Genomic DNA, 16,722 nt, shown 5'->3' with positions numbered 1-16,722 from the left:
TACTCACTACAGTTGAAATGAACAAGTTCTGGTCACTCTGGGAATAGCTGGATTTTATGGTGTGGTAGCAAATAAAAGTGTAACTGAGTGAAGGTGGCTGGAGATTTCCAGCTTGGGAAGTTTAGAAGTATCTGTGAAACACATTCTGTATTGATTCACAATTTTTTGTTTAGTCTCCAAAATATGAATCTCTAAATACTTTCTTCTTTGAGTTCTGAGAAACAGATGGGGCTCATTTCTTCCTGTGTTTTCATTTTTATTTTTGCCAGAGCCCATGTGAAAAGATTTTTATGTAAAAAATGAGAAACAAGAACATTAGGATGGTTTATTACAGGAAGTTTTTACAGGGCTTTGGTTTCAGTGAGCTGCTATGTGACAAAGCAAATTGATGGCAGTGATAGGCTGGTGATGTCATTGTGATGTCAGTACTCCTACTTATCTTACACATGCTTGCTAGTTTGGAACACTTTATTTTGAACTGTGGTACGGCCAACAAGACCACTGTATGCAAAAGCCCAACATGGCTGTAACCGGAGACGAAACTGGTAAGTCCTTCAAGGGGGGTTTACATTAATTCTGCAGTTTTTTCCTCCTTTTAATATAGCGTTTAGGAGTATTTAGGAACTTGGAAGTGTTTTAGGAAGTGTGATTTCTTAGTTGCTTATGCATACGAAGTTTCTTTCTGTGCACGTCTGCACATTCAGCCTGCTTTGTTAAGTCCTCACAGTGCGATTGTTTCTTTATACTGCGATTGTTTCTTTACTCGGGGCTTTACTGCTCGGTTGACTGAGGCGGTAATCTGCGTCCCTCTCGCCCGCCCTGCTTTTCTCTTCCCCTTCCTCCACTCTAGCCGCTCTGCCTCACTGAAATAAGCTAATATTTGATCTGCAACCTGTTGCAAATTCAATCGGGCTACCACTTAAAATATCCGATGTCCATGTTGTAAACAGTTGAGATACTAAGTACTAGCTAGCTCCACACGGGATAGGGGAAAAGAGCGTGCTGTGAATGGATATTTTCCAGCCTTCTATTTCTTTCCTCCTGCCTTTAAAAAAATGGTCCGCTCTTCAGCTAATTGAGTTCAAAGGGCTGACGTCATTACATTTCCTGGAATCGTGTTTCAGCGGGGAAGTGGAAAAGTTAAACTCCAAGTGAGCTGCACATTGACGTCAGCTCCGAGTCATGTTGTGATTTAGTCAGTTCCTTTCTGCTTTGTCAAGCGCTGCGGACAGATCGCAAGTTTGTTAACTAGTTCATCACCGCCTCTGGCTGCAGGAACGTCCTCAGACCGCATAGCATTTCTCGTAAGTCTGACTTTAGCATTTCTCTTGTGGTATCTGCTTGAAGATGGGGAACACTTATAAGAACACTTGTAATGCTTGCATGAGCACAGCTCAGAGGCTGTCTAGCAAGTTAAGTGGTAAGGTCGTGCCTCCTGAGAGGCTGTCCCTGCACCTGCCTAGCGACAAGTGGACTATATTTAGGCCGAGATTTTGGTGCTTGCCAGATCTATAGGAACTTGGGGTTCAGAGTGCCCTCTAGTGTCCAGTCAGGGACGTGCTTGCCCTTCATTGTTTCCTCAGCCTCTTCTATTGAAGCTTTGTGATCCGTTTATTAGTTTTTACTTTCCTTCGTTAGAGATAAGAGATTAGTAAGACTCAGTTACCAGTGACCTTTGTCTGGTCGCAACATTGTGTATTCAGTTGGGTTTATTTGTAAACTAGTTTTGAATTTGCAGTTGAATTAAGAATGAAGAGGATTCCATGGCTTCCCCACAATTTAGCTTGTCAGAGTCAGTGGGGCTCAGCCCTCGTCCTAGATTGAAAAAGACTGTTGCCTTAACCAAGAAAACAGCTTGCACTGAATTGTTTCTCAGATGGTCTGTAAGGAGCTGTTGTTTTTGTCAGCCAGTACTTGTTGTGAAGTCTATAGATGTCCTGTAGATGTCTATAGATTGCAGAAGCCCTGGAGTGACTGATGAGCCAAAGATACCCAGACACTATGCAGCATGAATCTTAAAACCAAGGCCTTTTGTGTGTGCATGCGTTTATTTTAGAAAATTATTGGTTGATTTTTTTTATTTTAACCAAATTTTAAATTTCTATTCACCTATTGACTTGTCAGAGCAGGAGAGAATATAGCAATACAAAAAAAAAAAAAACACCCTAGAGTAATTAAATAAAATACTGAGTATATTTAAAGGTGAATAATTAAGGAATGCATCTATATTAAAACCTTAGCCGTTGCTTGTGATTACATATTCATATACATTTATGTTGTTAGGATGAATATATCATCTTTGAAGCATTTCCTTCCTACAGTTTGTTTTACCAGTACTAAGCTACGATTTCAAATTAAAAATTTCAAAATACTGAAACTTACTTATAAATGTTGAACTATGTAGAACATTTTTTTCACAAGAGCTGACTGTAGTTTGGAAATGATTATTTTTATGAATTTGTCGCTTCTCACAGTAATAGTGACATTTGAAAAAGTGCCATATTGAAAATAATGAATGAAATTTACCTCCTTTATTATTAATGAGTGAAAACTGCACATGATGTAAGAACATTTTCAGCAGCATAGCAGAGAGGCTACACCAGACCTTTGGATTCTTGGCCCTAGGCTAGTATGGGTTGTCAAGCCAAGGACATTTTTTTAGACCTGTAACTTGAAAATCTTTGACCACAATCAGTATTTTATACCATGATACAGTGGCATGTATGTCTTACTCTGAATTTATATAAAGCAAGTTTCATATACAAAATAACACAAAGACAGAGGTTTCTTTCTATTTTGTTTTATTTTTTGCTTTAAATGTTAGCTTGACCCATGAAATTGATTTTATGACCCATGGTCTATAGTGTTTGCCTGAGATCCAGACATAAATCAGGCTTCTAATATTAATGACTGCTCCAGGAAAGACCTTTGCAGCGTCTCTAATAGGGTCATGGAATCTAATATAGAAATGATGTTGTTGCTGAGTGGTGGCAGCACATAACTAATCATAGCACTTGGGAGGCAGAGGCAGGCAGAGCTCTGTGAGTTGAGGGGCAGCCTTGTCTACAGAGAGAGTTCTAAGACAGCCAAGGCTACACAGAGAAACCCTGTCTTAGAAAAACAAAAATAAAAAACAAAACAAAACAAAAAATAATATTGTTGATTCTGTTGGTGTAATTTAAATTTGTATTGTCTTTTTTTGGTTTTATTCATAATTGATTATGTTAAGAGCCCATTTCCTGTCTTAGACCCTGGATTGTAATGTTATATTGAAGAGGGTTTCAGAATTGTGAAACAGACTTCTCAACTATTCAGATTTGGAAAATAGTATGTTAGCATTTGATGCAGGAGAACAGGGAATACATACCACTTTGGCGATTTCTGTTAGGAAAATTTGACATAAGGGGATGGTTTTAATTAGGGTTTAATTTTTCAAGTTGCTATTAAAGCAAATTATACTTTCATTGGAAGTAGATAGAAGAACAACCTGCACTGTGTTCAATAAGGCCTTAAAGCTCATAGGACAGTTACGATGTTGTCTCCACTTGGTGAATGCATTTTAATGCAATGTTTGGGATAGTTATTTTACTTTTCCCTGTCTTAATTTCCTATGTGAACATAATGCCTAATAAAGTAACTATGTTAACATTTTTACATTTATGTAAATATATGTAAACTATGAAAAATATTTATTACAGGTAAACATAAATACAAATTAAAGAAAGAGCTAACAAAGTACTCAGATTATAAAGTAGACACAGGAAGAAGGAAGTACAGATTGAAGCATTGGAGGCCTACATGGAGAAAGCCATACTAAACCCTGGAAAAGGAGAGATACTTTACATTTATGCTCACTGACCACACAGGGCACGTAGCACTGCGTGGATAGTAGTTCTGTGAATAAATGTAGATGAGAGTAGGCAGGCACTCTTCTGAGTTACAAAGCTAGCTAGCAGTGAAGCAGCCCTGGTCTTCACAATCCTTTGGTTCTGCTCATACTGTGCTATGCTGCTCTCAAATTCACCTGATACTGATATGTAAATGCTAATGTAGCATGGGTCATAATAGCATGCTAAACATAGCTTTAAAATGTATAAAATGAAGCTAGCACCACTTTAAGTAATCAAAATGGGTTTTTTCCTAGACTGTTATTCTAATAAGGCAATAGGGCATTTATTTGTCTTTCTGTAGGACCTTGAATTTCAGTATTTATAATTTCCTGTCTTTTTCATAGATTTCCTGACTTTTAAGACTTTCATTGAATAAACAACCTAAGAAGCCCCTTTATGTGTAACTTGGGTTGAATATGGTAATTATTTCACGTTGTATATAAATTCATCAAAGTATCATATTGTATACCTTGAATATATATAATTTTAAATTGTTGACTATACCTCAAATAAATAAAAGCTGAAAATATTTATTTAAAAATTTATTTATTATTAGTGTATGTGTGTGTGTGTGTGTGTGCAGGTGTGTGTGTGTGTGTGCACAGGTGTGTGTGTGCAGGTGTGTGTGTGCAGGTGTGCAACTCATGCCGTGGCATCTGTCCTTCAGAGGACAGATTTGAAGAGTTGATTCTCATCTTCTGTCTGGGAAACCAGGGGATCAAACTTTCATGACAAGTACTTTGACACCCTGAGCTGTTTTGCTGGCCTTAAACTGAAAACATTTAATGACTTAATTCGGTATGGTCTATATGCTATAGGACTTTAAACCCAGTTGAAAATGCTCACTGCTTGCTTATCACTTTTATGTAGGATTTTGTTTTCTTAGAGAAAAAGGAGCAATGGGAAGGGAAATTTCTGACAGAGTGGGACACAAGGCATGGAGAGGCCTCATGTGGGAACTAGGAGCATTGGTGTGCTGCTTAAGAGGGAGAAAATTGGGAGGGGGGTGAGGAAGGTGCCAATAACTTTTTGGAGCTTTGGAAAAGCCACTTTTCCTCATTACAAGTATAATTGCTAAGTCACCCCTATTGTTTACCGAGGTTAAGATTAGTGGTCCACAGTGAGGTGACATAAAGGTGAGGACTTTGGTACACATGATGCCTTAGGTCTATGATCCCAGTATTCTGGAGCCTGAAGCAGAAAGATTATGATTATGTCCCAAAACACCAAAGCAAACCAACAAAGCCCCTTATATTCAGTCAATGTGTGCCTCGATAAATAAATAATTGAATAAAATGATGGTCCTTTGGGGGTGTTGATGAAAGCTTCTCTTTGGAAGCTATCAGAGTAGGTGTTTGGGGGTATTTGTTACGTCTTTGCTTCTATCTCTGACTTGTTTTTCCTAAGGACTAGGAGTCATACACTCTGGGTCGTCAGACTTGTTAGAAGGGGAACTTCTAATGGGAAGAATTATTGGTGGTGTTATAAAGCCTTTTAGCTAAATATAGTGTAAGTGTAATTTAGAACACTGTCTTTCAGACATGAAGGGAGGGGATTGGAAGGGAACTAATGCACCAGGTGTCTGCTGTGTTCCAGGCACTGTACTAGACATTTTGACATGCATTGCAGGGTTTCTTGTGAGTATGAAATGAGATAATGTATCCCCATTTTACAGATGAGGAGACTGACCTTGCCCCAAGTCACATGGCTGGTAAGTGGCAGAGCTGGACTAGAACCCAGACCCCAAATCCAGTGCTTTTTCTGCTGTACCGTGTTAGAGCTTGACAAGTGAGGTATGCAGTTCATAATTAGAATTGACAGCTCCAGGAATTGTTTTTCATGCCAGGAGTTAGATGGTTAGAAACACATTATCAGAACCCCCTGCCTCTAAGCTGCTGTGTTAGGTATATCTAAAGTGTATTAGGGAAAACAATACCTTTGTCAAGAAATGCCAGATTGAATGAGCATGTGGCATCTCATGGGACTTTCTATATCTTTGTGTTAAAGACACAGCTACAATAAAGTGTCCACAGCAAGACAGCTTATTAAATACTCTAGGTGACAGCATGTCTATGCAATACACTAGGGAGTTTAAACTTGACTTGATAGGGTACACATAAACCCATTAAGCATCCTGCATACAAAGACCTATGCTAGATTCCAGAGCATAAAGTGGAAAGATACTGTTCTTGACTTGTCTGGAAGTTCTTGCCTTCCTGAGAATAAACTTGGGGTATACTATTACAGCAAAGCATATTTTTCTTATTATTTATCTTCAGTCATGATTTTTAAGCCCTACACATGACCTATGGATTCTCAAAAATTAAAATGAAATTCTAAACTCAGGTGTGGTGCCACCTGCTTGTAACCCCTAGCACTTAGGCTAAGTCAAGAAAATTGAAAGTTTAGTGCCAATCTGAGTGATATAGCAGGATCTTACCTTAAAAACCCTTACAAAAATAGTTTGGACATGGTTAGTACTTAGATGGGAATCAGAGCTGGGCTTTATAAATAATGCATGGATAAAATTATGTCACCAGAGACTGTAGGATGGTTCTTTGAAATTACCACTGAATTTATAGTGTTAGAGACTGATGCTAAGATAAACATATTCTCATAACTTGTTTCAAAGAAATTTGACATTTAGATTCTCTCAGAATAAAAGTCTTTCCCCAAATTACTTTGGTGTACTTCACTAAGATTATATTTGTATATATAGAATTTATCCATTAACCAATGGAAGTGTATCATAGGGTCTTTGGGTTGATATAGGAATCTGTTTTAACTCCTAATTTATACTAATTCCTACTTCTTGTTTGAACTAGTGAGTTGTAATCTTGGGCTTATGTTAAAACAAATAGAATGAATACACATTTGGAGCACAATGGAGCCAAGCTTCCCTTATTTCTCAGAACTAATATACTCAATTCATCATCCTCTGCAGAGGGAAAGCCACTAAATTGTTACCCAGCAGGTTTGAAGAATGCCTCATTTGGGATTGCTCTTGTCCCTCATGCTACCAAGTCTGGCTCTCCAAGGGCAGCTATGGCTTCTGCAGACAGACAAAAGGGTTTTGTTTGTTTTTAAAATACTGTTTCTCATATACATTGCATCTGTGAAGTGACTCTGCCCTCCTTCGCTTAAAAAATGAAAAGAATGCCCTTAGCAGCTTTTTTACATTGAGAACAGAAAATAGCCAACGTACACATTGAAAGTACAGTGAAACGATTCCTTCTTCCCTTTCCCGCCTTTCTCTCCTTTTCTTTTAGAAAAGAGCTATCTTTATCTAGGGTATGCCAGTGACAGAAGAGCCCCTCACCCACTGCACATTTCTAGTACTGTTTTTACACTTGTTTACGAGTAGTCTCAGAGACCAACTGGAAGCAGGTGTGCTTTCATGCTGCCAGCAAGACGCAAGCACAGGGCTGTGTCAACTTCACCCTCGTCACTGGTCATTGTGCTGACTTTAGGAAGCCAGGGCAGCCTCTAGCTGGGGCATTGTTTCAGCATTTATTGACTTATAACCTCCTTCCTTGGCTGTGGGTAAAAAAAGGTAGAGGGCTGTGGCCTCCTGTTCCAGCTCTTATCTCTTCTCACAAGATGACCAACAGAGTAAGAAGATGCTAACATGTTAGTTTATCCATTGTTTTCTTCTTAAGTATTTAAACTTTATTTGATGAGATTTCCATGTACACAGTGTTTCCAACTGTCATGACAATAAATTTAGGACATTCCTCAAGAAGCCAATTTAAGAGCTTTACTGTTTTTCTTCCATTTTTTCCTGTTATCTTTAACTGAATCTACAGCCAGTTAGATTCCTTCCCTTGCCTTTGCCTTTTCATGTTTCCTCTTCTTATTTTTGTAATTGAAAGGCTTTGAATATCTGCTTCAGGTATAGGCACAGGAAAGTCCCATTTGGAACATCTGGAGGATGGCCGTGTCCTACTTGGAGTATTTGTGATGACATACTAGAGCTGCCTTCTACTGGTTTGCTAGAGCCAGATGTTAACTTTCAGGACCTTTGTGAGCTGGTTGTAAAATCAGTGTCCATATATATTTACACACTTAAATAGAGATCATTAAAAGCAGCGACTGTTCTCAAATGCTTATCATTTGTAATAATCTTCAGATTGTTTCCATTTGTGAACATTATTCCCAACTTGCCACTGAGTGAGGCCACATTGGTATCTTTGAACTTGCCACAGTGAAAATGTTTGTGCTGTGGAACTCATTAGACTCTGCAGAGCAAGGTTCTCCACTCCTGCCCCCAAAGAACAGTTCCTTAGAGTTACCAGCACATCATTGGTGCAGGCTAAAATGGACTGTAGTTGGAAAGCCTATCTGCTTTAGCCTGAGATAAAAAGTGCTAAAATGTGCTAAGACATGTTCAAAAGTGTAAGGGACAAGCTAAAGTACTTTTAGCTTTGTTCCAATTTGATAAATAAAATTCTTGATATTTAAGACCCCTATAATAAGAACAATCACTTTTACCTCTACAAAACAATCTCTACTGACATGTACAAACTATACCATTTCTAGATTAATTTTGTGTAAAATATTAGCTAGTGAATTGGTGATATAAGCTTGTAATACCTTGTTTCATTGCAGCTGCCACAGGTGACATGCCAACTTACCAGATCCGGGCTCCTACTACCGCTTTGCCACAAGGTGTGGTGATGGCTGCCTCACCAGGGAGTCTGCACAGTCCCCAGCAACTAGCAGAAGAAGCAACTCGCAAGCGGGAGCTGAGGCTGATGAAAAACAGGTAAAGTACTGGGTAATCTATAGCCACCGGGAAGCATCACCTGCTGCCGTGTGCGCTTAACATAGTGACTTACTGTGGCTAAGCTGCTTCTCAGGTTCAGTGTTCTGTGGCTCCTTGTCTATGCTCAAGTTGTACCTGTGATGCTAGTTTGTCTGCTGGTGAGTTCCTGCTCATTTCATAAGCAGGAGATATATTCCTTTATATTATAAGGGAAATCAAAAGATGTTATTTTTTTAAATAATATTACTAGATTCTTGATTATAAGTAAAGCTTGTTCTATATATTTTGTTAAAAAGTATTGTGACAAGCAATTTTTTAAAATTTAAATTTAATTTAAATTTTAGCACCCCCCCCCCAATTGGTATTGTGGATAGAACTTAGGACCTAGGGCATGCTAGGCAAACATTGAGATACATCTCTGACCCTGATTTTTTTTTAGCTTTTTTATTAGCAAAATAAATTGAAATGTTAAAGCATTTTTTGGTATTTTATCCTTTTAGCTATTTTGTATTGTTTTTACTCCATTATAATAAAGTACATGTTCTTTTGACAAATTCTAGTCAAGTGTAAATACAAAACAACAAAAATCACTCATGCCCTGCCGTGTAGATACCTGTTAGTGTGATAGGAAGTGTGCTTGCAGTCTTCGCTCTCATCCTCTTCTCTATCCTCCTGCCTCAGCTTCCTGAGTCAGTCTCCTAAGCACCACCACTTCTCTCATTTATTATTGCTCCATACTCTGTGTCATTGTTTAGTCATCAGCATATCATATTAAAAGCAAACTTAAATAATATTTTATTTGTATGACTTAATTAATATTAATTTTTTAGTTCTTATTGTGGAGAACGAGACAACTTAGTTCAATTTTCAAAATGAACAGAGCTGTCTAAGAGTTTCCCGGTGTATTTTGTCACATATCCCTCAGTGTTCAATTGTATCCTTACTGCAGGAAAATGAGTCAGTTAGGCTGGGCCAGCCGCTTTGCCTGTCTGTGGCAAAGGCCGACTGTGGTTATTGACTCATCCGATGTTACCAACTTAGTTAACCTACAGATGTGGCAGCTGAATCCCTGAAACTCAGCTCTGAGTTCATCACTGCCCTGTAAACTGGGTCTGGACTTAGATGGTTGTGTTCACTGCATTAGTGGTCCTTTAAATGACAGTCGGGGAGCTAGAGAGATGAGTCAGCAGTTAAGAGCATCTAGTGTTCTTGCAGAGGAACTGAGTTGTTCTGTTCCCAGCAACTATATCAGGTGGCTCACAGTACCTTGTAACCCCAGCCCTTCTTCTGGCCTCTGCAGGCACCTATGCATGCATGCACACAGAAGCTTGCACACACACACACACACACACACACACACACACACACACACACTCACACTCTTAAAGACTGGAGTTAGCAGTTAAGAGCACTTACTGTTCTTGCAGAAAACCTGGGTTTGATTACCAGCTCTCGCATAGTGGTTTATAACTGCATGTAACTCCATTTCTTAGGAAACTGGTACCCTCTTCTGGCTTCCATAGGCACTAGGCATGCATGTAGTGCACATACATAAATACTGGCAAACATCCATACACATAAAAATAGGGCTAGGTGTGGTGACATACACCTTTCATCCCAGCACTTGGGAGGCAGAGGCAGGTGGATATCTGTGAGTTTGAGGCCAGCCTGGTCTACATATAGAGTTCTAGGCTAACCAGGGTGACAAAAACAAACAATAAACACCACTACGAAAAAAAACTTTATAAAAAAAATAATCTTTTAAAAGATTCAATTTGATATACTGTGTGACTTCATAAGTTAGCTACGTTTACCAAACTTACTGCTTGCCTAGATCATTAGGTGAAGTGTATACACGAGAATGGAGTGATACACTAGAGTGGAGTGTGTACACTAGAAGTAGGATTATAAAAACAGAAACAATTATCAATAGTTTGTCTCGGGTCATAGTTTTTCATCAGCAATGTTTTGTTCAGAAATCCAAGAGTGGCTGGAGAGATGGTTCAAAGGTCAAGAGCACTGGCTGCTCTTCCAAAGGACCCAAGTTTGGTTTCCTGCACACATAACAAGCTGCTTAAAACTGCTTGTAACTTCAGAGCTAGCACCCTATTTTGATGTTCACAGGCACCCATACACTTGTTTCTCTGTCTCTGTCTCTCTGTATCTCTCTGTCTCTCTCTCTGTCTCTCTCTCTGTCTCTCTCTGTCTCTCTCTGTCTCTCTCTCTGTCTCTCTCTCTGTCTCTCTCTGTCTCTGTCTCTGTCTCTCTCGTATAGAAAGGGCTAAATGAGTGGAAATGGGTGGAGCTCACAAGACTACCTAGTTGTGTTATAGCTGCTTTGTTAATCCTTAAGCCAGGTGATGGCATACACCTGTATTTAAAATATATAATTAATAATTAATAGAATATATTTTGGCTACAAATAACTAAAGGAAATAGAGGCTAAAACATGTAGTCGGGTTTTTATCTTTATGGCAGGTATAGAGGTATGTGCAGCCAGAACAAAGTTCATGGCATCCCCAGGGATCCAGGCTCCTCCTTGCTGCTGCATCTTCAGACTGTACAGTTTGTTGTCATGACCACAGGATGGCTGCTGCTGCTCCAGGTGGTGTCAGACAGGAAGAGGGGAGGATGGTTGTGGTCAAAGAGTGCAGCTGTCTCCGTCTCTCTTGAGAAGATTCTTCTCTAGAGACATTTCTGGCAGCTTTTACCTACATTTCATTGACTAGGACTAGGTCCCTGCTGTAAGGGATTCTGAGGAGCACCACTTAGCCTGCCAGCATCAGCACCAGTGGCTCTTGGTGACTCAGCATCTGCTTGGCCAGTTTCAAGAGCTTGCTCCCCCAGTTCCCTCACAGTCTCAGCTCTTGTGAGGCCGGGTGGTTACTTGTCTCATTTTGCAGATAATAAACTGGAGTTGGAAATGGTTAAGTGGCAAGTCGGCCACGATCATAGAGCCAGAGGAGCCAGAAGTGGGGTATGCTGTCTAGCAGTTCTTTCTTTCAGAGCCTTCCTCTGTCCTTACACCAGGGTCACCTCAAAAGACCCTTGGCGGAAAGCTTCAGACTGGACTTCATGGAGAGGATGCAGGTTTTATAGTTAGCATGAGTGAGCTCATGTACCGGTTGACATTGATACTTAATTATATCCTACCTAGTGGTCAGCAGTAGCTTTTATTCCTCTGCAGTCCAGTCACCATTTCCTGTTATTGTGACTTTGGCTTTGAGACTGTCTCACTGTGTGGTCCAGGCTGGCCTCAAACTTGTGGTCCTCCTGTCTCCCTTCGCCTCCTGAGCGCTGGCGGTGCAGGTGTGCCGCACATCGGCTTTATCCTTTTTCTGTATAGTTCACCTTGTTGTTTCCTCTCCACGCTGAGGATGGACTCAGTCAGATACAAGGCTGCAAACTGAGCTATTAATAGAAGAAGCAGGTGTTCTCCACAGCGGAGAATACTTAGGAATGTTCCAGCCACTTGTGCGGTCACTAAAACTCTGTGCCTGGGACATTTTGACTCTAGTCACATCGTACACACAGTGTAAGATGGGGTGTGGATATTTACAGTAAGTAGCTCAATAAGCAAGAGTTTAAAAGCTAACCACCCCACAACACTGCCATGTATTTAAACTTTCATTTAATGTTTGTATAGAAAGACTGTCTTCCTTCTAGATTTAGAATTTAACATATTTATTTCATGATGAAAACATAGATATTTTTAAATCAATTTCGGTTTCTTGGTGGAAGAGAATTGAGTTGCATTCCCCAGCTGGCAGGCCTGTGTGCTTGGACATGCTGTCACTCCCCCTGGGTCCACTGGATTGCTGTGACACTGCTCTGTCAAGCTCCATTTACTTTTGCATGCTTTAGTTTTATTACCCAGTTGTCTAGCTTTGGTGAATTCACAGGGTGAGTGAGTACATCACTCTTGGTTAGGAAATGGGGGCTTGTTCTTTTCCTGCAGTCCATCAGGATTTCAACATTCCTTTTCTGCTGACTTGCCTTGCACAGAGAAAACAGAAATCCAGTCCATGAGAGTCAGTTCTTCTAAAAATACAGCAGTTGGCTGGGTCTGTCCCATGTGTCACGGTTGGGGGTTAGCATTGCCGACTGCCATTGCGGCAACTGGTGTTTAGACATGCGACCTTGCCTTTGGGAAATTCAGTTGAGCAATAGTGACTGACAGTTTCCGAGAGCCGAGCACTCCCAAATCAAGCTTTAGCAGAGGCCTCTCCTGTGGAGGAGTTAAGTGAAGTTTATGCCACCTTATCCCACTCTGAAAAAAAGGAGAGAAAATAGGGCACTGTTATTGTTTCCTGTAACCATGCATGAAAGTGACTAACTTGTCTTTGTTAGCTTCAGTTGTTTGGTTGCTTGTTGGTCTGTCTTTTCCCTTGGGTTGCTTAAAGTTCTGTAAAATGTGTTTAATGTGCATTAAATGCAAGTGGTTAAAGAACAGCATAGGCTACTCTTCTTAGCTACTAGCTTCCATTTTCATAAATTTATTTATTTATTATTTATTATAGGCTCTTACATAGCCTAGGCTAGCCTTATGCTCATAAAGTAGCTGAGGTTGGCCCTGACCTTTTTTTAATTTTTTTTAATTACTTTTTTATGTGTGTGGGTGTTTGGCCTGAATGTATATCTATGTACCACTAGTGTGCCTGGTAGTCACTGTAACCGGAAGAGGGTGTTGGATGCCCTAGAACTGGAATTACAGACAGTTGTGAGCCACTGTGTGGGTGCTGGAGATGGAATCTTCCAGGTCCTCTGGAAGAACATCCAGTACCCTTAACCACTGCTCTCTCCAGCCCCTGGCTTTGGACTCTGATTCTCCTGTCTCCACCTCCCAAATGCCAGGTATGCAGATATGTGCCACTATGCCAGTTTCCTTTTTATAGTTTTAATTGTGGCGTTCTGACACTTGTGAGTTTAAATGATCTGCATTGTGAAATTTTGTGTCACGTTACTCCATTCTTTAATTTTCACAAGCAGCATCATAAGCATGTATGTGTTTTATTTATTGTTATAATTTATCAATATTGTGTTTTCTATTCAGAAAACTGTTTCTGGCAGTCATGGTTGATCATATTTTGTTGAGATTTAGTACTGAAGCATACAACTGTTCAATATTGGCATTTGAGATTTCATAGGATTCTTCTAATCGTTTTCATCAAATGAAATTTTCTCATTGTGATGAGTATGTGTATCTTTTCAGCTAAAAATTAACTGAGAGGCTTGAACAGATCTGTAAATGTCTTAATAGAGATTCTGCTAGGTACGTGGTCCTCTTGTTGCTGTTTATTGAACACAGAGGGTCGTTCTTAGCATGGCATGGACGCCCCAAGAGAACACTATCTGGGTAAAACTGCCCATGCTCTTCAGTTGTTCTGTCGTTCTACATGAGGCACGTGTTTCCTTCAGTTGTTGTGTGGCTTTATGTAACTGTCCTCAGGTCAACTGCTGCTGCTTGGGGAGAAGGGGGGCAGATGTTCACGGAGTCACTCTGGATTGTGCTGGGAGGTTGTTCCTGTAGTCATTTGCCTTGTGTTGGTTCCAGGGAAGCTGCCCGGGAGTGTCGCAGGAAGAAGAAAGAATATGTCAAATGTCTTGAAAATCGTGTGGCTGTGCTTGAAAACCAAAACAAGACTCTCATTGAGGAACTCAAGGCCCTCAAAGATCTTTATTGCCATAAAGCAGAGTAACTGTGTTTGACTTGGACCTTGTTTACTGTGAACTCTAATCGAGGCAGGCGATACAGCATCCTCCTAATGGCCGTGTGGACTTGTAGATGGGTCTCTTAACCCTTGCTTAAGAATCCAGTTTGGCGTAGGGTGTGAATTGGGCATACTGTTCCACGGGTTGCAGCGCAGCTCTACTCACATGACCAAGCTTGCTCTGTTGTCAATAGCATGCAACATATGTTTTGTTTGCCCTTCTGCTTCTACTTTTTCCAGGGAAGCTGCTAAGGAATGTCGACGTCGAAAGAAAGAATATGTAAAGTGTCTGGAGAGTCGCGTTGCAGTGCTGGAAGTTCAGAACAAGAAGCTTATAGAGGAACTTGAAACCTTGAAAGACATTTGCTCTCCCAAAACAGATTAGTAGAAATAGTTAACTATGAACTGATTACAGCATGTACAGTTGCTTTTGAATGCAATACAATATATAGCCGGCAAGAATTATGGCTTTTTCCTTTGTATCATTCATCTGACTTTCTAATATCTAACATTCCTAAAATGCTTCATTGTATTTAATTAGCTCTTACCTCTAAGGTCAATTTTTTTTAGAAGAGACAAACTGTAAAAAAATGTATGTAACAAATTCTTAAAATGAAATATTTGTAAGACTTGTTTCAGTGCAACCTATTTGCAGTTCCCAGTCTCTCTGTCCTGAATAGTGTCCTATGCAATAAACATTTTGCAGGTTTTAAGAATCATTTTAGGAAAGGATGATCAAAGGCAGTGCATCCAGCAGTACAATAAAATCAAACCACAGAAATACCTCAGGAAAGAATGAAAGGAAGTGCATCTTGATGACATGGCTATGTGAGAAGAATAGCCTAGAAATGAATTTGTGCATTTATAGATTTTTATAATCATCACTTTGTAAAGAAAATATTGTATTGCTGTCCTTGAATGCCATAGTTGAAGACAGTTTTCAATAGAACCATGTTGGTTGCTCTTTGTAGTATTTGGTGTTTATTTAACTATCTGAACATTTACCTCAGCTTTCTACTGTGTATGCAGTACAAGTAATCCTACAGCAGTTTCTTCTGCTTCACTGTTATCTAATGAAAGAGACAACATACTTTTGGTATCTGGAGTGAGTTCCAGGAACACGAACTTGTTGCTACACTGGGTCATGAGCCTTGCAAATACTGGGCCGTTTTATCAGAAGGACAGGGCTCCCAGGAGCAGAGTTCAGTGTAGAGCACTGGCCTAGCATGTGCAAGGCCACATGTTCAGTCAACAGCACTGTGACAAAACTGAGTGACAGTGTTTGAAGGGAAGGCTCAGGGATCCACACATGGGTGGGAGGCTGAGATCAGAAGTCAGCCTTTGTGCTGCTCTAGGCTTCCTGCATATGGTCTGGAAAGTTCCTGCTGATGACCTTCCATTGTGAATTATTGCTAGCAACCTCAGGTATGTTAAAATTTAAAAAACAACCCAAGATTTCATTTTTAATTTCACAACAACTTGAAGTCTACCATGAATCAACTTTGTTTTTTTTTTGTTGTTGTTGTTTTGTTTGTTTTAATGCAGCTGTGTGCATTTATCATGTGGGTCCAGGCTGGCCTTGAACTCACATTCCTCTTGCCTCAGCCTTCTGAGTGCTTGGATTATAGATGTGGGCCAGAATATCCAGTTTGATCAAATATTCTTTTATAAAAGATGTATTTCTTCTTAATTGTGTGTGTGTGTGTGTGTGTGTGTGTGGCGTGTTGTCTGTGTATGTGAATGCAGATGCCCAAGGAAGTCAGAAGCATCTGATCTCCCAGGAGCTAGAGTTATAGATAGTTGTGAGCCCCCTGACAGAAGTGCTGGGAACTGAACTCAGGTCCTCTGCAGGAGCAGCACATAGTCTAAATGACTGAGCCATCTCTCCAGCCCTATGATAAAATATTCTTATGTGGAATATTCGGATGAAATTCATTACAATTGAGATAGCTATGTTATTACTAGTATCTACAGCTTGTCTGTTCTTATAATAAAGAGACTCAAAGCCCTAACCATATGATACTATGTCATCTCTCATTCACTAGCAGTTATTGACTGTGTGCTACGGGCTAGAGTCCACTGTATTTTCTGTTGTTGGCTTCTGATTTATTAAGAATCTGCCCCACCTACCTCGGTTTTGATAGTGGATCTGGTGATGGGTGTAGGGAAGCATAGAAACAGGGGTGGAGCCCCCCGTTGATGCTTCCATCCTGTCTTTGTCTGTTACTTCCAAAATGGAGGTGTCCTGGTTTGGTGGTATTCTTGTCATGATAAATAAATACCCTGACAAGAACAATTTAGGGGAAAAGGTTTATTATAGTTCACAATTCCAGGCTGTAGAGTCCATCAAAACAGG

At 40.0% G+C, this 16,722-nt stretch overlaps 1 protein-coding gene across 18 annotated transcripts in view; it reads left to right on the top strand.

The window, feature by feature from the left end:
* Positions 1–15,336, top strand: part of Crem (cAMP responsive element modulator) — an 80,697-nt gene extending 65,361 nt beyond the window's left edge. For 6 of the 18 annotated variants that reach the window (XM_059263703.1, XM_059263698.1, XM_059263708.1 and 3 more), the window contains 3 exons: positions 5,566–5,601; positions 8,499–8,655; positions 14,607–15,336. In XM_059263703.1, the coding sequence (XP_059119686.1) occupies positions 5,566–5,601; positions 8,499–8,655; positions 14,607–14,751 (338 nt within the window). In that variant the 3' untranslated portion in view covers positions 14,752–15,336. The other 12 variants (XM_059263706.1, XM_059263700.1, XM_059263709.1 and 9 more) reach the window with 10 other exon arrangements.
* Positions 15,337–16,722: the final 1,386 nt, after the last annotated feature.

The sequence above is a fragment of the Peromyscus eremicus genome, chromosome 5, assembly GCF_949786415.1.
Source record: "Peromyscus eremicus chromosome 5, PerEre_H2_v1, whole genome shotgun sequence".
Lineage (NCBI taxonomy): Eukaryota > Metazoa > Chordata > Mammalia > Rodentia > Cricetidae > Peromyscus > Peromyscus eremicus.
This window is presented reverse-complemented; position numbering and strand designations above follow the sequence as displayed.